The 21,626-nt window shown below is 39.5% G+C and overlaps 1 protein-coding gene across 1 annotated transcript in view; it reads right to left on the bottom strand.

Moving 5' to 3' along the window:
* The window catches only part of ANTXR1 (ANTXR cell adhesion molecule 1), a 125,725-nt gene that overhangs the window by 29,853 nt on the left and 74,246 nt on the right, over positions 1-21,626 (bottom strand). Inside the window, exons 15-16 of the mRNA XM_072402824.1 lie at positions 9,778-9,873; positions 5,633-5,800 (exon numbers count right to left, since the gene is read on the bottom strand). Of these exons, the coding sequence (XP_072258925.1) occupies positions 5,633-5,800; positions 9,778-9,873 (264 nt within the window). The remainder of the gene's footprint in view (positions 1-5,632; positions 5,801-9,777; positions 9,874-21,626) is intronic.

Consider the following 21,626-nt stretch of genomic DNA (forward strand, 5'->3'; position numbering starts at 1 on the left):
ATCCATGGGTTTGTTGGTTTTGTGATTTTTATAACAAGATTGTCTTTTTCGAGGAATATTTTGCAATGTACTTTACATGCTACATGTCCATCTGGAAGGATCCCTGGGGACCTCTTCCCCTCTGCTTCCTAATTATTTTACATAATCAGGGAAAGGCACTTTGGTGTATGTCCTCTGGCTGTCATTCTGGAACATGGACCATCATCCTTAAGAGCAAGATTTTTTTTCGCTCTCCCTTTTCAAGAAAATTACAAAGGTGTTTTATGAAACACTGGACCTGGTATTCTATATACCTTCTCTAAACCACCAGCAAACCTTCTAACCTTCTGGGATATTTATACTGTTTGGACCTAGAACACCATGTGATCCAAAACTGGCTAACATTAATCCACAATAATAAGGGAAAATACCCACTTGAAAAAAGAAACGTTTTACTAAACTTCCTAAAGAAATCCTCAAGGTTCTTCATGAAAACCCTGAACCATTTTAAAGCTACTCTCCTCCACTTTCTATCTTAAGCCTATTCAATCCAAAAGTACATACCGCCTTTTCCTTCATATACCAGCCTTCCATACTCCATTATGGACGTATTACCCCATCAGCCTTTCAGTATCTCAACAACCATTATAATCGTACCCCTGAGGAAGCCGAACTGGCGAAATGCGACGGGACACATATTTCATTGAAATGGTTAATTTCTTATATGCTAGAAGTGATCTGTATAGTTTCAATATCTGAACTCTGTGAACTATAAAAAGTTCAAGATATATATATGAATTATTTCTGTAATTATGTATGATGTTTAAGAATAGAAATAAATAATTAATCTTATTTGCTAACTTAATCCCCATCTCTTTTCTACATATTCAAATATTCATTTTTGTGTATGTATTACCCCTTTCCCAGCCTGGGGGTAATTACATTCCATAGCTCTTGGGAGTCAGAGGAGCCAGCAGAGTCCTTCAGCTACCGGTTTCCATTGCTGATAGCAATAACCACTTGGTGATACCCTCACTGATCATACGAGCATAATATTACCTTACAAACTAGTAAACAACAAAATGCATCAATCTGACCTATAATTCTACTCCAAAATTATAAACACATGAGTTATGCACAGAACATAGACTTCTGTTTCCTAAACATTTCACAAAATTGTGCAATAATATTCCTGACAAACCTTTCCAAAATTCTTTTTTAATCAAACTCCTCTTTCCGGGATGAATACATTTTCAGGGAAAGAGACAGCTGAAAGGACTCTAGGAAATGTTGTCATACTGCGTGTGCCCAGTGACAGTTTCTTAGGAAGACAAAGAGGTATAAACTGATGTATGGACCGGCAGATGACCGGGGAATGTTTTATTAGCTAAATAATATACAAACTTGTGTTGAAAACAAGACAAGTGGAACGCATGGCCAAAAGGTTTAGCCAGTACAGTTGTTAGTTTATTGCAAAGAAATCTATTAATTAAATCTATTTGAGGAAATGAAGTAACTTCTAAGGAAACAATTCTCAGACTTACGCAATTACATACTAGCTGGAGTGACCCGGCTTCAAGAACTACAAGACTTTTGTGGTGTCACCTATCCTACCTGCAACAGGTGAAATTACAGAGGTTTTCGGACAGATTGTTTCAATAATATTGATTTGGAGGAATCAAAACTGCATTTTACCAGATGGACTTTTTCATCAGGTGAATAATTCACATTCCGGAGACACTCTTCAGGAAAGTAAATTATCACTCTGCAAGGAATACTTCACTTAGCTTTATGAATTTGTGTGTTCAGTTTGAAAGAATGGCCCATCATGTGCAGGGAAATCTATCAAAAACAAGATTTTTACACATTGCACATGATTGGATGTCAGCAAAGCAATGTAAGGTATCCCTTGCTGGGTGATAAATCACTTTACTGTCTCAAGAACTTATTTTTCTTTAGTAGATCAATGCAACTGTCATGTGAGGGAGACTGCAATGTTCGAGGCATGAGTATGCCAGAGAGACTACATTGTTAGATGCAATGGCCCTGATCTATTAAAGTTCTCCAAGGCTGGAGAGAAAACACTTTCATCAGTAAAGCTGGGTGATCCTGCAAATCTGGAATGGATTTCTAGGAAGAAGTCATTTGCAATTTGTTAGCAAATGTTTTCAATCCTGAACCAGATCCATTCCGGGTTAGCTGGATCGCCCAGCTTCACTGATGAAATTGTATCCTCTCCAGCCTTGGAGAGCTTTCATAAATCAGGGCCATTGGGTTGATTTACTAGGAGGAAATCATCCCAGGCTATTCACTTAATAAAGCTTTCCAAGGCTGGAGAGAAAACACTTTCATCAGTGAAGCTGATCCCAGGCTATTCACTTATCAAGGCAAATGATCTCTTTGCAAGGAATAATAAATTTGTGAATTTACAATGAATACTTCATCATATGCAAAGAAATATATTAAAAAAAACATGTTTTTTCTTGCACATGGATAAATGGTCAGCAGAGCTTCATGCCATGGTCTTGAAAATACTTCATTTTGTGAACAGCCAAAATTATTTTATTAAATCGACCCCACTGCCATATGAAGAAGACTGCTATCTTAGACTGATGGCCCTGCTGGATAAACTGCTAAAGTACTTTAGACAAACTACCATAATAAAAAGACCACTGGGCTATAGACATTGGGGAAACCCTATTTACATACACTGCCAAGTAAACTATTTAATTAAAAGTATTGCTTTGTTGGAGAGATGGCTATGTTATACATGCTTTTAGAGAGACTGCTTATGTTATGAAACAAAACAAATTCTGGAATTTGGAAGAGCTATTCACACATAAATCAGTGTTAAAGCTCCCAACCTATGGGCTCTGATGGAAAATTTGGCCCAAAGTCCTCTTCCCATGAAACTCCGCTGATGGTCTTTTATCTCCAGATGTATGTACCCCAGTCCTAATTTTTGGCAAGACACCTGCCATTTGGGACAAGCTTATTGCATTTTCACATCATGATCCCCCTTCATATCAGAATCCTTCATTCACATCAGGACTTCTGTTAGCATGGATCAACACTGGGCCAGTCTTTTGGGTCACCCACATATGTAACTTCATCAGCCACTCACTGTTGTAAATGGAGATGGTAGCGGGGATCCCCTCTGTGGGCTCTATGGACAACAATGTGACCCCAGGACAGTCATATGGAGGGCCCCTTACATGCCCTCTGGAGTAAGCAGTTCAGTCTTGATTTCCCATAGCCATGTCTCTAACAAGCTCCAAGTCATGTTTGAGACACTGCTATGTAAAATGCTCTAGTATATTACACATTTACCATGTTAGAAGCACTGCCATGCTGGGGAAAAGTCTATGCTTGGTAAAATGTGGGAGAACTGAAAGTTATTGAAATTGGTATGATGAGTTGATCACCTGCTTAGTTCAATAATTGCCTGCCATCTCTCCGCAGTATTGTAGCAATTCAAAATATGCAGAAAAAAAAGGGACTTAATTGGCACATGTATAAAATCAAATAAAAAAAAAAACATTTTATTGAGAAAATAATAACACCGATAAAAGATTATGCCATTGTCTTAACATATAAGATGGCACAAACATCATCGCTCATAAAATGGACCATAGTATATCAAATGAATTACCAGCTAACAGTATAGCATCTCACAACATTAGAGTCTCGACGCGTTTCACGGTCAATGCTGCTTCATCAGGATAATAACATTGAGAGATCTAGAATTGAATAAATACAATATAGTATACAATATTAGTTATTGTATATTATATTGTATTTATTCAAGTCTAGGTCTCTCAACATTGTGAGATGGTATACTGTTAGCTGTTAAACTATTTGATATACTACGGTCCAGTTTTTGAGCAATATAAATGTTCAGATGGTGCCGTCTTGCATGTTAATGGCATAATCTTTTATTGGTGTTTTAATATTTTCTAAATAAAAAGTTTTTGTTATTTGTTTTTCTACATGTGCCAATTAAGTCCCCTTTCTTTCTGCATATTTTGAATTGCTAAAATGTGGGAGAAACTGTTAAAGTTTGGTATAACATGATAGGACCTTAATTCCTATACAGCTGGAGAATTACGGGTTGGGAAAAGAAAATCACACATAGTAGGATTCATAGTTCCACAGCAGTTGTAGAGTATTATGTTAGGTTCAGCATAATCATATACAACAGTAACAACTGTGTGTAGCTAACATTTCCATCCCATTGCTACTATCTGTAATATTCCTATAAATCTTGAAGCTGGCTGCTCTTCCGCACAGGTGTGGACAAGCAGAGCGAACGCTTGTACTTGTGAACCTGCAACTACATTTGAGATTTCTGTGACCTCTCCCGCCTGCCAGTAATAATCTGCAAACCATTGCAGTGCTATGAACTCTTCCTTCTGCCGCATTCTGATTCCATATACTGCTGCCAGACGCGAGGCGTAACATTTATCTTGGGATGAAAAGAAAGCTCAGAAGTATTTTGATTCATATTATCAATGTGTTTAGAAGGCTATTCTGCATTTACACAAATACCAAATCTATCGGTGTGGTCCATGTACAGTCACCTAGAAATATAAATACACCATATGGAAATCTGTGGGGTTTGTTTCCATTTTTAGAAAAAGCTAACACTGGATATTCAAATGTTGCCTAGATAAAATGCTTGGATAAAACTGTCACGTACAATTATTGGGAATGCTGATTTATCATGTGCAAAATAAGGTATTCCTCTACATTTGCTACCAATTCAAGTCCAGGAATTTCGAATCAGGAGTTCCAGATTAGGTGCCAATAATATGAACTCCCTAGAAAGTATGCTACTTGAACCCTTCATACTGTAACCTCAGATATCTCTGAACTGGTGGAAGGCTATGAATACCATGGAGGTTCCAAATGTGGAATAGATGTAAATGAATGCTAATCTGTCCAAGTCTAACACTGGGCCAACATTTAACACAAGAGCTAACTGTTTGGATTAGGGAATCCCCAGAACTTCATTGCAGGTAACATTTGGTGGTAAAGTGAATGTTTCTACAATAAGAAAGAGAGCCAACTTCACCGGCATGGGAAGTATGCCAAGAAAAAGCCTTGATCTCCAAAAGAACGTTGAAACAAGGCTACTAGTTTGCTATTAAAATTAAAGGAAAAGACTAGACCTTCTTGTACTGTGGACTGAGGAATTAAAGATACAATTGGCTGCAGTAGCAGTATTATCTCCCTATCATAATATTATTGATTGTCATGATCCTAGTTGAAAAATCATTCCCCATCTTCGGGACTACTGTGATAGTTCTTCCTAGAGCTAGAGCTAAGAGCTCAACTTCCTAGAAGGGGCCATCTCTGGAGTGAACTTTGGTGTCACTGTTCCCTTTATAGATGCTTCCAGTAATTCCATTGGAATAGATACAGAATGTACTCCGAGAGAGTAAAGCAACATTATAGAACAGACTGTTCCTTTAGATATGGATTTAGGAGGGCTATTATCTACTTGGTGGAACCATTGATTCATTGTGGAGGTCATATAAAAATACCAATACCAATGATCATTGTCTGGATTAAGCTGTGGTTTACACTTGCCATATCAAACATCAAATTTAACATATCCCTTCTATACAACATTTATAAAATTGTAGCTTACCTTGATCGGGGAGTACCATTTCCTGGAAGCATTTGACTTGCCATAGCCAGTGTTGAGAATTTTGGGTGATGGAAACTCATATTCCTGCTCTGGCATCTTCACTTTTGCATTCTTTGCTTTCTCCAGCTTAGCTCCTTCTTCTGTAGACCCTTTCTCCCCCCAGCGTACCTGCAGCAATGAAATAAACAGTGTTAGATTCCTATTTTGACAATGTTTTGTGGTACTTTTCATAAGACTTATTTTCGGACTCTGAACATATCTACACTCTGCATTGGTTGCAATTGTACATTGGTCAAAATACAAACGTATATATTGTATAATGTTTAATATGTATATATATACAGGTTGACAATCGAAAATCCGGCCATCGATAATCCGGATCCTTCTGTTTCCCGGCATGAATTTTGGATCGCATTTTGAATGCAGGGCCCCTAATGTTTTCATGGCGCTGTTCTGCAGAAACAGCTGTTAGCTTGCTTGGTACACTAAACACAGGTTAAGACGTCCCTGCTGCCTGGAACTGTGCCAGATGTCGGCGAGTGCTGCGAGAGAAAGACTGGCCTGTTTGTGGAGTTAAGCAAAAAACAAATCTGGAATTTTCGAAAATCCAGTGCACCTTATGTTCAGAGGTTGCCGGATTTTTGAATGTCAAAATGGCACTTACTATACATCCGACCTTCCTGTCTGAGCTGGAGGCTTCTCCCTGTCAGCTCAAAACAAAGCTTTCAGCAACTTTTTACCCAGGTTTGAGCTCATTCACACAGACCGACTTTCTGTGTCCCCAGGCAGAGAGAGACTGACTGAGCTCCTGGCTCTGTTATATCCCCACCCTCAGTGCTTCTTCATTAATTATCTCAAAGGTGAGAGTCTACCACCTGCTACTTCACATAGAAGAGGAATCTTGGGCAAATATATCTCCCTTCCACCACCAATCCTGCATTGGTGTCACAATATATATATATATATGGTGATACTCACCACCCTATCAAAAACAAAAAGTTTGGCTTTTAGATACAATTTAGGTGTTCCACTGTACACCATAAATAAAGTTCCTCAGAGCTGTTATTATCATCATTTATGCTCTATAATTATAGCAAGTCATGCAGACACATAACCCAAAACAGAAGTCAAAGGAACCATAAAATACATATTTCCGCAGAGTAACACTGAGACCTGAACTAACTGAGTGCAGTGCCAGAGCAAAGCCTTCTATGGAAGACATCTGCCAAAGAAAGCCAAGCACTGCCAAATGCTCTCCGGCCCTGCTGCCGCAATGATCGATTAGTAGAGCCGGTAGAGATATCAGAAGGAAGACCACCACTGCTGGATACTAATAGGGCAGGAGAGCGCTCTGCATGTTCTTTTATTATAAAAAAGAAACACATTGGAAAAAAACATAGATACTTTGGACCTGATTTATTAAAGCTCTCCAAGGCTGGAGAGGATACATTTTTATCAATAAAGCTGGGTGATCCAGCAAATCTGGAATTGATTTCTTAAAAGGCATTTGCTATTTTGTAGCAGGCTATTTGTTAGCAAATGTTTTGAATCCTGGACCAGATCCATTCCAGGTGTGCTTGATCTCCCAGATTTACTGATGAAAGTTTATCCTCTCCAGCCTTGGAGAGCTTTAAAAAACCAGCCCCTTTGTCATATATTTTATAAATATTATCTGAGTAACATAGCTTATTAGTTAAAAAAAATCAATTTGCAGTTTTTCTATTAATAAATGAGTCATCATAACAAACTTTTAATTAGTAGCTGAGAAACATTTGGCTTCATTCCTTCCTTAGTGAGCAATGCTCCTCCACTGAAATCTATCTATCTATCCATCTATCTATCTATCTATCTATCTATCTATCATCTATCCCTATATCTATCTATCATCTATCTATCTATCTATCCATCTATCTATCTATCTATCTATCTATCATCTATCTATCCATCTATCTATCTATCTATCTATCTATCCCTCTATCTATCTATCTATCTATCTATCATCTATCTATCCATCTATCTATCATCTATCTATCTATCTATCTATCTATCTATCTATCTATCTATCTATCTATCTATCGTATAGAGTACATGCAAAGTTTTCAATTAGAAGCACCCCACCTGAACCCTTTAGCAAAACATAAGGATTTTGCTAAAATAAATCAACTAAATATAATATTTGATACTTCAAACTAATTTTTCTGGAGATAAATGTATATGCTATCATTGCTATCTCTTTTAATAAAATGATATTTACCTGGCTGTCATGCTAATTCTATGGCTTCAGTGTTTTCAGCATTACACACCTGGAACAGGTTTGTAGATAAGAAGTTCTGACTTTATTAATTGCATGCTTGATGTAAATCTGTGAGCTAAGTTACAGGAAACTGATATCTTCAGCAAGTTCACCAAAGGCAGACTATATATTTCTTTTTACCCTGAACTGGGATATACACATATAATACAAGTTTTCTTTACTCCAGTTTTCATATATTACTTTTAAAACAGCCATTGGCATGATATGAGACACATAGGCTGTGGATATTACTATTACAGATCGAATAAAACCAGAAAAATGCTCAGAAGTTATATTCAGTTTCTAGATCATTGAAAATCTCATGCACATCAAAGGGGAGCAGGGAGCAAGAACCATGCTCCTTTATTCCCAGTTGTTGGAGCCTCCCTTGCTATGGAGCCAGACATAAGTATTATACAGTTCACTTGGTGGGAATTTTCTGGTAATATTAAAAATACTGACAGATGAATCAATTAATGGAAGCATTATTTTTGTGTACATTGTCATTGTTGGGTCATGCATTTAGGAAAAGATAGCATCCTATTTAATTTCATTTCCTAATATCTTTGTACTCAGTCTTTTAAGAATCCTTGACCTCCCATTTGATGAATCCTGCATTGTTATGGGGCAACACCACTTGGTAGAGCCAGTTGCATAGCTCTAATGATAATTTTAGTTGTTTAAACAGGTATTATTCTAAGCACTACTGTTTAGAGGATTTCCTTCCACTGGCCACCAATTTAGGAGATTTTATTCTCGTTGACCCCCCCAAAAATAATTTTAGTAAGTGTTCTCCAAGACCTCAAAATTATTTCAAGGGTTTCCATAGGTAAAAAAAAGGCTGGGATTGAGATAAATAACTATTCTAGTCCAATGGGGTAATTAAACAAAGGTAACACTGTAGAGAGCATTAGATGGCCCCTGAACTATACATTTACAAAATGTTCCCCTGGGTTGAACATAGCAGCTGTTGGAGCTTCTTCTGGTGACCTGGGGTGCAGTTAGGTCAAAAATAAAACCAACCCTGATATGTAATGTCCACCAAGCAACTTCTTCTTCATTTGATTAGTATTAATGCTAAGAAGGTGTGTGCTTGTAATATATTTATATATTTTCTGCAGGCCAGGTATTGTTTTATGTACATCAATTCCAAATTATTAGTTGTATCATCATCAGGCCGGTTAAGGATGGACTAAGTAACACTTAGCTATTGGCAGAGCTTCTAGATTGCCAGCAAGGGTCTCCTCTAGGGATTAGCGAGATTGCCTCTGGCATTCTTGTGAAAAGTTCCTCAAACTTCCGTTGGGTCTGCGAAATTTCGGTAAACCGATTTCGCGGACCCATTGGAAGGTACAGGAAATCATTACAGGAGGATTCCCAGTGCTGCACTCATTCATTCATTCATCCGCTTGAGCGTCATCAGGATTTTCCTTTCCTCAGCCAATCAGAGAGCACCAGAGGTTTTTGAATGGGGAGACTCGTTCCCATTTAACCTCTAGTGCCAGGGATCGCACACTGAGCTGATCAATAAATGCAGCCGTGGCTGCATTCATTGATCAGCACAGCCCGTGGGACTTTTGTTTTTATTTTTTCGGAAAAAATTTTTAAGGAAAATTCGATCTTGATCGGCAAATTTACACCGGACATTCTCGCCCACATTTTCGGTAAGCGAGAATGACGGAATTTGCTGCAAGATTGAGTTTAAAAATCTTGCATGCTCATCTCTAGTCTCCACACTAGTACATAAACTGTTTTACTATTGTAGGAATAATAAAAACACATATTTGGTATTATACACAAATTTTGGTAAACTACTACATACTTAAATGGTAAACTGCTGTTGTGCACTTACCTCCATTCTCTTAATTCCACCCACTCCTCTTCCCCCATAGTATGAAGCATCCACTGTGGGCCATTTCTTTTTGGGAAGACCGTCATCTTCTTCCTCCTGTCCAGAAGAATACAGATAAAGAATTATTAAGTTGAAGGGAAACAGAAGATTTGTAAACATTGCTAAATACGGCAAAAAAGCGTTTGGAAACCAAAGAATGAACTTCTCTTATTTGAGCCACAAAAAACAAAGCTCAGGACCCCATTTACATTTTGCATAACATTCTAATAAACGCAAGTACATAGTAGATTGTGTACACTAGCTTTAGAATTTGTAGAGTGTTTTTGGCAAATTCTACTTTTCCCCAGGTACCGCCATGTTCAAATCTTTCTGCCATTAGCATCTCCTACCTTGATCCTTGCGACACATCATCCATCCATTTCCATGCATGGGACCTTTGCTGAGGAGGCGATGGGCCTGATTTAATAAAGTTCTCCAAGACTGGGGAGGATACACTATCATCAGTGAAGCTGGGTAATCTAGCAAACCTGGAATGGATCTGGTCCAGGGATCAAAACATTTGCTATCACTTTGAAGAATTCCATTCCATGTTTCCTGGGTCACCCAGCTTGACTGATGATATTGTATCCTTCCCAGCCTTGGAGAGTTTTAATAAATCAGACTATATCAAGGCAAGGTGCTCTGTACATAAACTTAGTCCATAAAGGAACGATAAACATGTGACTTCACCTTGCAAAATAATATATGTCAGCAATGGGAAAGCATTTTAAAATTAGGTTGTGTGTTAACATGATGCATAAGCTGACTATTATCAGTTGTATTGTTCCAAAGAAAATGTAAAAAAGTAGAAGAAAGTATTTCTCTATTCTTTTCCCTTGGTGACAACACACTCAAACCACAGTTGAGTGAATAAGTGTTGCCATGTGTTACTGGCAGGAGCTTCCAAATTAAAAAAGAAATAAAACCTTGTTGGCTGCAATATATGATATTTTTGGTCTTGGGTATAGATAGTTTTCACTTTGTTGTTAAATTGTATTTTCTATCATATTGTATCTTGTTAGCGCCAAACCCTGTTCCTGTGTATAAATTCCAATACGCCAGGATAGAGTAAATAAACATACCACTACCTCCTTATAATGGAGGATGGATATTGGAAATGAGCACTGCACAGTCAGCAATGTTCATTCTATGGAGAGAAAGGATGAGCGGGAGGCACCTCGCTGCGTCCTACCCCATAGGATACTCCTCAGGTCATTGGCTGTGATCCATCTTGGTTCCACTGGGTGATGTCGGGAAACAAATGTACAGCCGCTAGATTTTCAATGCCCAAGACGATCAACAGTGTTAAACTGAAATCAAAAGCGTATGTATGGTAAGTATGGTATGGCTATTTTAAATCTGGCCCCATATGTGTAGATTGGGGTGTATAATGCACCAGGACTTCAATCTTGTCTCTGATTGGCCATATTGATCATTTTGAGTTTTTGGGGCTATTTGTTCCTAATAAATCCTTTCTGCTGATGCTCCATGCAGAAAACACAACTGTATGACTACAAATGGCTGGGCATGAATAGGAAATGTTTGAGCTGCTTCACCTTCCTTCACAATCCCGGCTCATCTCGACTTGAATGATTAGCAACAACAAAATAAAATACTTAACTGTCTTCCTGGGTACATTACATTCCTATAATAAATACTCCCTGTAATAATAATAAATGTCTCCTTCTGGAAAAGATCACTTGTAACTTCCAGCCAATTAGTTCTTGCACAATCAGTTTTACTATTAAAGGAAACCTAAACTACTACTAGTAAGACACTTCTTTTTTTGCGGTCTGCGTCCCACTAGGAAGATTTCCCTTGACTTCCTGTCTTTAGGACACAACAGGAAATAAGAGGAAATCTCTCACTAGGCAGTTTGCCCCGGGTGCCCCCATTGGAGGATCCAAATTCCCAATTTTCTTCATCTATTACTCTGTTGACAACTCAGAATGTTGTATTTGCCCCCACTTTGTGTCTTAGTGAGACAGAAAAACACGTTTATCCCCTCCCTAATCTATCAAAAATCTAATAAAAAGCAGAAACTGCTGTTTTGCCGTAAAATGGTGGGTCAAGGATAAGACAAGTAGTAGGGTTGTGGTGTGGTTTACATTTCCCAACACCCATTAGGTGTGCCCACAGTTAACATGTATCTTTCACCCGAAGATACCCAAACGGAATGAATGGGGTAGTAGTGAGTGGTTCCGTACCACCCGCTGCTGGCTACTGCCCAATGTTGAAACTCATCAAGGACCAGCACAGTGGTTGGGAAGACCAAGTGGCTCGTCAAGGTGCCAACAAATGGGGCCTGCATAGGAAAACCTATTCCCTCAAACACCTGAACGTAGCCAAAGTCAAAATCACCACCTTTACACTGCACTGTCTAACTGATGAATGAGCTGTCATCACTGCGTTGCAAACAGCTGGAGAGGTGCATTGGGGTGCCATTCAGAACGAAAAAAGCATTGCCATGTATTACACATGCATTACACTATTTTGAAATAATTTGAAGCAGTTCTTAGAGAGAATTCTGCTACCAATGTGACAGAAATACAACTCCATAATGGGGCTGTATAGAGCATAATACTGATGGTACAGATTTGGGTATTGTCTAGATCAGTGTTTCCCAACCAGGGTTCCTCTAGAGATTGTTAGGGGTTCTATGAGCAATGAGCAGTTTGTGACTCCCAGGTCAATTTAGGTGACACCAAAGATCTTTTTGGCTATCTGAAAGGGTAATTTTCCCAATGGTCAGCAATGTAAGAGGAATTCTTCTCCCTGACCACCACACTAATATATTGGGAGCTATGGATATAGTAAATATAGTAGGGGTACTTTAAGACCTAAAAGTTATTTCTTGGGGTCCTCCTAGGATAGTCTATCTTCTCTGGTCTTGGAGATGAAAAAATCAGACACATGCGTGGCAACATAGCACGTTAACAAGAATGCACCACTATACCAGGTTACTAGGCTTTAGGAGTGTAAAAAACATTGCATATGCACTGCAGTGCACCATTGGCAGGGTTGAAGAATAGACTGCAATGGCTGTTGTAATTCTAGAGCTGATGGGGAGTTATTTCCCTACTCATCTTACATTCATCATAGACATAATCCTATATGGTGACCCCAAAAAAAAGCCAGTAGGTGATTTACCAAAGTAGCTACTCCCCCTGAGTATATGTTAACCTACAACCATAACCTAGCCTCCTCTCATTCCAGTGCTGCAATTCTTTTCTTTCTTCATTTGCCTAAGTTCTATCAATTGTGCCAGCTCCATTACTTCTAGCCCTGGGGTGACAACATTCCTATGTGGAGCAACGTTGGAACCCTTGGATGTGCTGTGGACTACAAGCTTTGTGCCAACACACATCCAGCACGCACAGCTTTATAGATCATTTACAGCTTCATGCCGCCCACAATACCAATAATTGACTGCAGCTCATAGTGGCTCTATTGGCTCGAAGAAAGAGAAGGAGCAGGTGCACAAAGCCAAAGTAGCCTTAGGTAACAAAGCAGATGTGCACGGCACATAAAGTTTAAGAAAACAAAAGCTACTTTTAAAATATAAGTTTATAACATGAACAAAGTGGTGTGCCTAATAGGCATGCATAATATATTATGTTTTTTGAGGGAAGTTGTTAAATGTACTTTGACGGAACAGTCAATTTTTTGGTAAATTCGGCTATTTATCTATCTCTCTTGTATTTGCCTTCACTGCACATAAAAAGAGGATTTTTTCCAGTGTTCTTTTGCTTTGTATGTATTTTATTCTTGATATTTCCCCATCCCTCCCCTCTCTTCCAGGCATAGACATAAGTTCTCACAACAGGAAATGCCAGGAGTCAGGAGATCTTCATCCCAGACCCAAGACACGGATGGAGATTCGGTACCTGCCAGGCAGGGTGGGAGCTGTCATAACAATCTCATTGTACTGTTTATGAGCAGTGACCGGGAGCTATAGCTGAGCTTATTAGGTGATAATAAACACATTACTCCTCCAACACACAACTCGTAATTCAGCCACGGGTCAGAGGATGGCCACCATTTAACATGGCTGTATTTCAGTGCAGGTGAATGAGCTGCTGATTGGCACATTGTTGGAAGCTCTTGGGAACAATTCATCCAATCTTGCTGGTGTTCTTCCTAGACGATGAGTAGGAGCTGCAGAATTATACTAAAAGCCTTTTTTATTTCTCAAAGCTGAAGTTTATTTTGTTCATTTTGTGCCATACATGGTTCCTCTTTTCCCTTCATTCACATGATAATGAAATATTAGACTCAGTGATGCCGTCACTGGGTATCTGTGCTTGTTGTGCAGTGCAAGCAGATGCAGAAAGCCTTAGATAATGTCTACATATGATGCTGAGCATCCATGATTGAATGATCTGAAATAAAATGAAATCCAACAAAAGGGGTAGGCCAGGAATAGATAAGCTGGGGAGGAATGGTATGGATCAGCAGTTGCCAAACGGTGGTCTGCAAGAAAATTTTGGTGGTCCATGACTCTGGCCGGTGCACCCCCCCCAGCGGAGTCAAGAGAAGGACTGTGCTGAGGGGGGGGGGCGCATCAGCCAGAAACACAGACCACATCCACCGTACAGCTTGTAGGCTCGGGGCAGTGGGAGAGTTGTCTCTGTACCGGAGTGGGCAGGTTCTGTCATTATGACGTCACTCTGGGGAAAGTTTATTCCACTTTGAGTGACACATGGTCCGAAAAGGTGGGCTACCACTGGTCTAAATGGTCCTCTAGCTAGGAAGTGGGGCCCCAACTCTATCCGACTTGCAGCAGCACAGCAAGCAATTTCAGTACAAATGCTGACTGTGCTGTTCTGTTCACACTGTCTGTACTGTAATTCCCACCAAATATCCTACTTGGGTTTTCTTGGACATTTCAACTTGCTCCCAAGACAAACTGCTAAGTTAGTTGACTTCAAGCCAAACTATTTTTAAATCTGTAATAATACAAACAAAAAACTCACAAAGGATTATGTTACAGTAGTCTGCATTTGTAAATCTTACGTTACGCAGGTCTCCAGAGGGTTATTATTAATATAATACTGGGAAAAGGGGGAGGCAGGATTTCTGTTGGTGTGTGTTTGCTGGAGAAGGCATTGGTTTTTGTGTTTTTTTTTTAAGTAGGAAAGATTGGTGGAAATTCTTGATGCTGGAGCATTTTGTTTGGGGTGGAGGATTTTTACTGGGGGTGGTAGGAATTTTTGATAAGGGGGGGAGGGTTGGCTAAATATTATCATAATTGTATATTTGTTATTCATATATTGTCACATTCATCAGTCTGTTGCCTCCATAAAACCGTAATGGCCTGTTTATTGCCCCTACGTAGTCAAAATTGCCACATATTGTCACGTTTGTACATGTGTTACATATTATCAGGTGAGGACATAGGAAGATGCAAAATGCGCTACTGTACAATGCCCTGGACCCCCTCAGCCAACAGGGCCCAACTCAGGGGTCTCAAGTCAATTTGGTGCGGGAGGTTCAAATCAGTTCTGCACAGGGGTCTGCTGTTGGCTACATTCACCACTGCATACTATAACAACTGAGCTATATTATATCCTCATATTGTAATGATTGCCTATTTTTCTGCTTGCATATTTAATATCCAACAGCTGACTGATTGTTTTCAGTGTATTTAATGCAATTGCTCATTTGCAGCCCATGTATTGCCAGGCTAGCCATTTGTTAATATATTATGATAAAATGCAAGGCTAGTAAAACCTAATTTTTAATTGTTTCACCCGAATCCCCCTTTATAGTGCTCCACAGTGCCTCAGTGCCATAACACATTAAAATGCATAGACACAAATGATCAGCAGGGTTAGGGATTGGACTTATTTGTATTGCATTAAAATGCATTGACAGTCCATTGAAAACCAATACACACCCCATTCGGAGACTGCCAGGTAAAGCAAACAATACAACCATTCCTACTCATTAAAAATAGATAAATGCAGAAATGTTGAGATGGAATGTTATTGTACATTCTTCCCTGTGTGTGTTCTGTATAGCTATACATATACATGATGATTACAGAAAGGAGAAGCAGGAAGGAATAGATCTAACCCTCCTGCTGCTTTCTTGGAGCTATTGTGCACGATTACCATTATAAAGAAATCTGAGGACAGATACTGTTCCATTTATCCCAAAAAATATTCTTGCATGGCATGGAGAAGACTGCACTATGCAAAAAATGTTAGATCTTCATGGTGTTTTTCAACGCATACCAGCTGAAAACTAATGAGTTAGAAGCTTTCCATTCCCTCTCCGTTCCATAAAGCGTTCGCCCCATCTGCTTCTAATCTGTAAACCCCACTCACTATTTTCCTCCCAGTAATAAGAAGTGGAAAACTGACTTTCATTTTTTTTCTAACCAATATCTGGCAGAACGTTTACTCTGAGAAACCTAAACAATCAACCAAGAAAAAAAAAGTTTGCAAATGATTTTCTAAGTATGAAGTTAGTCAGAGGAATGCCGCTGGGGGCTTACCAACAATACAAATACCATGCAAGATTGCTAATGTTAAACCGGACTTGGATGATTGTTAGTTTACTAGAGTAATATGTATTATAAATAATTGCCTTTTTCTCATTAAAAATACGTGTTTTTATCTTTTTGTTGTATCAATGCTGTTGATGTGCTGCAGCCCATTTCCAAACATTTCTCAATGACTTTTGTGGAAAATTCACAAGTATCATTTACCACAAGTTACACATTCTCCTAAAATGCAGGTCAAGCCTCTGCTGTCATTTTGACAGCTAGGATTTGCCAGCAGTAGTGTCCAAGAATCAGCTCCAGGGGACAAGGAGCGAAGTGCAGGAGATATGACCTACAAAGTTTTCTGGAACATACCTTGTAGGCTTAAAGTAGAACTGAACCATATTATACTCACCTGCCCCCATTACATTGCAGCTGCCACCATTGTATTCCTTCTACATGTTGAGATCTTCGACTATCTTGCATGGCCAGGCTTGTTATCAGGAGGTTGAAGAAGCTGATTTTTAATACCAAATATAGTCTCATAATATGTTTCTGGTTTAAGGTCAGGAAGTGATTAATATATTGGCGATAGTTATCAACAGAGGTAATAAAGATTAGCTATTTTTCCTCCAAGGGAGAAGAAATGGTCAGTGGCTACTTGTGCAAACTGGAATGTGTGCAAAAAACCACTGTTTACCTAAATAATTTGAAATTGCACTATAAAGAAAAGTAACGTTAAGGCTATGTTCAGTTACGTACTGAGGTTCTGGTGTGATTATTGCTTTCCCATGCTCAGGAACCAGGCTACATGTAACATTTTACCCACAGCTGTCCATAGGGGCAGAATCAGTGGTGTAAGTACTGGTCAATGCCACTTGCTGTCAAATGTTCAAATACTGAATACAGTTCATTAAGAACTAGTGTTTGGAACTGACAATCAACTGGCAAAGTGCCAGCTACCAGGAGCCACCTGGGAACTACTGCTCTCCCCATATGTCTAAATGTATCTGTTTTCTCCTTTTGCTTACATTTGGATGTCTGGGAAAGTTGGAAGGATGTTTGGGGTTATTGTGGAGTTATTGGCAATCACTGAAAATACACAGGATGGTATTAGGAAATGCTTATCTGTGTGCCACTGAAGTATTTCAAGCCCTGTTTATGCCCTCTGATAAGCAGCTTGCAGCACCCCCTACTTCCCTTTAGCCGTGCAGCCTGAGACGTGTCTTCTCAGCATCCCCGGCACATTCTCTGGGGCTGTGCACAGCTAAGGGGGATTGGTCCCTGGCTTTATCTTGCCTTGCCATTGGCTGCCAGGACTTTATAGTCTTTCTGCTTACAGCCACCAGTGTTAGGCTTGGCTGACCTGCTGCTAGTCCGTTACTTCTTAGATTGACCTTTGCCGACCCTGCCTGTTTTTGATCCTACAATTGTATAATGCCTAGACTAACCTTATGTCTGTGACCCCAACTCTGCTTTGTCTTTACCATTGTTGTCGTTGTTTGGTGGACAAATTACCTGTATTTGACCTTTGGCTCTGTATTCTGGACTTTCCTCTGCTGGACTTTCCTGTACTGTATTATCTTTGGACTCCTGGTCCTCTGTCAGTCCTTCCCCAGATACCATCCCTTGCAAACAGAAGTCCTGGGGCAACCAAGTGCTCAGAAGGCATCTAACATCCCTAGGCTGAGCAGGGGCTTTGCTATAGGTAAAGAGTGCGGAAATAGATTAGGGGACTGGCATCTGGGGAGCATTGGCACTGGACCAGGACCTTAAAGATGGAAAGCGCAGGTTCAGAGGGCTGGCTACTGCTGTTGACGATGGAAAATTGACCTTAGAATTACTCTGCAGCTTATCACGTTTCAGAGAATTTAATGGTAAGTATGTACATACTAGGCAATGTTTAAGTAATTTTACTTCTAATTCTGACAAATATACTTCCTACAGAATGCTTTTATCTCTGTTTGTGCCCAGAAGAATGGGACGATCATTGATGAGTATCCAGGATCAGCATCAATTCTTGACAGCGATACATGTACCTGGGTGATCCAGCAAACTTGGAGTAGAAGTCATTTCCAATTATTTGGCAACTTTTTTTTAATCCTTGATCAAATCTATTCCAGGTTTGATGGTTCACCCAGGTACTTCCATGACAGCTTACCTTTTCCTGTCTTGGGGAGCTTTAATAAATCAGGCTCAATCTGCCTAATAGATCCCCCTATCCCCCTAAAAGCTCTGAGTTATTAAGATCTGGACGCCACCAAACCTATTGTGTTACAGTATATGGCACTCATATACTGTAATTTTTTTTTTTAATTCTGACAAATACATTTTTTACAGAAATCTTTTATCTCCTTTTCTGCCCAGAAGAATGGGATCATCATTGTTGGGTATCCCAGGTCAGCATCAATTCCTCGACAGGAATACATGTACATAGATGTCGCGACCATGTAAACCTTTTTCAGCAATCTAAACTTTTTTGGCAGTATTTACTGGTTGTCAGATTTCCCCACACTTCCGCTTCTTATTTTGCGTTTTTCCAATATGTAACAAACATCCCAGAAGAATCACTAAGGAAGCAGAAACTAAGGAAAGGCTTTCTCCCATGTGCAGCAAAGTGATCATTCTCCCAGACTGCTCTATTGAGGTCTAGTAACTGTTACTTGAAAGAAATCAGTAACTGTTTTTTAATGATAAAAGTTTTTTTGCCGTTACTGTTTTGTGGTATGCCAAGAACAAAATTACACACACTCGTAAAGTTATTAATAGGTTCACCTTAAATTCTGCGGCTGGCGCGCACGTGGCCAGGGGTGGCCAGACAAAGCAAATATTATATGAAAAAAAAATAATAGGTTGTAGATTTTCTACTTTGATGTTGCGTCTCCACTTACCCTAATGCCCTGGGACCTAGGCCAAGAATCCCATATGCTAAATACATTCTTGTTGGCTGGGTTGGGTTGTTCCATGTATCAAAATATCACAGAGATTTCGGGGATTTTGTTAAATAGCTGGAGGTTTGAGTGAGATTTGCTACCTTTGAAGCGTTTCTTAAAAAAAAAAAAAAAAAAATTTCCATTTCTATTGTAGCACACCTGATTGGATCCCAGTGCAGCTCCTCCTCCGCCCCGTAGTGCCGTAGAGGGTTTCCCCTACTCATCTTCCTTTTACTTTTTTGTTTGACTATCGGTAGTTAGGAAAGGAAGGTCTCTATAAACTCTAAATGGAGATTTGACGCTTACATGGACCTGAGGACTAGTGTTGGTCGAATATCTCACTATTCGTTTTGACATTCGTTTTGACAGCTATTCTATTGAACAGAGAGATATTGTTCGGGTTATCGAATGCCGAATTCCAACAACATTAAAGTCAATGGTGGGAGAATTTGGGTTATTTTTAGAGACTGTGATATCCTGTGAAGAACTGCAAGAACAATCAGGGAAGCAGAGCTGACTTGCTCTTGCAGTCCTGTACTAGTTGTATGTGTTTTTGGATAGAGGTTCTCTATCCAAGAACACAGATAGTCCTGTATTAGGGAGTCTAGGAATAGGGATAGTGCTCCCTGATTGGCTGGGGAAAGCTTTCCTCAGCCAATCAGGGAGCACTAGAGGTTTTGAATGGGGGAGACTTGTCCCCATTTAACCTCTAGTGCAGCGGATTGCACACTGTTGCCAATGAATGCAACCACGGCCACATCCATTAAGAATATCCCCGGGGCACTGGAGGCTAAATGAGGAGAATTTTCCCCATTCATTCACTTCTAGTGCTCTGAGATTGGCTGGGGAAAGGAAAATCCTGATGACACTGCAGCTGTCATCAGGGTTTACCTTTCCTCAGCCACTCACAGAGCGTTAGAGGTGATGAATAGGGAGACATGTCCTCATTTGAACTCCAGGGCCCGGGAATCCCACACTGACAAGGAGGATTCCCACGGCTGCACATCCTGTCATTGTGGGATAACCTGTAAAAAAATAAAAGGTAGTTACACAAATCACACACATTTAAAAAATTATTTTACCAATAATTTTTTTTTTACAAATTTTTATGAATGTGCACCATCGAATCCCGTGTTTTTCGGGTCGGGTCTATCCGAATTCGAACAGCCATATTCGGGTCGAATATAAGGACAACCAGAATTCGAACACCAACATTACTGAGGACACTTCTTCTGCCCAATGAGACAGCATTGGATGCCTCAGCAGCCAATCACTAAGCACCAGCTCTGGAAGTACCAAATACATATCCTTACCCTCTGCAACCAACTGGAAGAGCAGATAGAGAAATATGGACTTCATTAGTTAAACCATAACTAAATTCTTCCTTCATTTAGCTCTTCTACCTATTCCCGCATTGCAATGGCCACAAGCTCCCTTGCCAAAACTTTGACTCAGTCTTCTTCCATGTTAGGCAACTTTGTCTTTTATGACTGTAAGACTGGGATTCCATAGGCAGGACTTACTCATTAAAAAGTGGTACTATTACAAAAAAAAAGGAGGAAAGCTGTTGATCCTTGCATGATCCTGGATACTGAGCCATCTTCTTCCTCCTGTTTCTGGTTCTGATGACGTCACCCAATCTTGCACTGTACAAGTGTGAGTTTGGATAACGTGCTTCCCAAAAATGTGTAAAAATATTGCACTGAGCATGCGTGAGATCAGGCCTTTTTTTTTATTTTTTTTTTATAGTAATAGAAAGCTTTTTCTGCACATGCTCAAGATCGGGCATGTGCAGAAGGAGCAGCTCGCAGTCCCCTGGGATATGTGATGTAGCTATCCAAGGCAGCTTTGGACTTCCCATTCAGTCCTTACTGCCGCAGCAGTGATCACAGGAAGGGAGGGGCCTCCCCTTAAAATTGTAACAAAAATAAATATTTTTTTTACCTACCCTTTATATCTATACCTTTTATCTACCCATTTATATAAATTAGAAAATGTGATGATACACTAGTTTTAGGTTCAGTGATGTCTTGCAAAGAGATAATTCCTTTTGTTAAGTGAACAACCTCAATCCCTAAATCAACACAACTGGAGGAAGTGTCATCAGGATGTAACTGTAATTATGTATTAAATTTAGGATAAATTGAGCAAAGTAATGATAAACAAACGATAATGGGTAACAAAGTAACAAATCCTCAGCCCAAGTAACATGCATGTCTGAAAATCTCTGTATAATCCATTTGGTTTTGGGAGGAGAAGCACTTAGTCAGGGTTTAAACTCATTGCCCCAGCGATCAAAGAAAGAACAAGTGAAATCTTTCATCTCATCTAAATAATAAGCTCCTTTGTTATGACAAGCCAAAGATAAATATCCAACTTGGAATGAC

Source organism: Pyxicephalus adspersus, chromosome 2 (assembly GCF_032062135.1).
Source record: "Pyxicephalus adspersus chromosome 2, UCB_Pads_2.0, whole genome shotgun sequence".
Taxonomy (NCBI): Eukaryota; Metazoa; Chordata; class Amphibia; order Anura; family Pyxicephalidae; genus Pyxicephalus; species Pyxicephalus adspersus.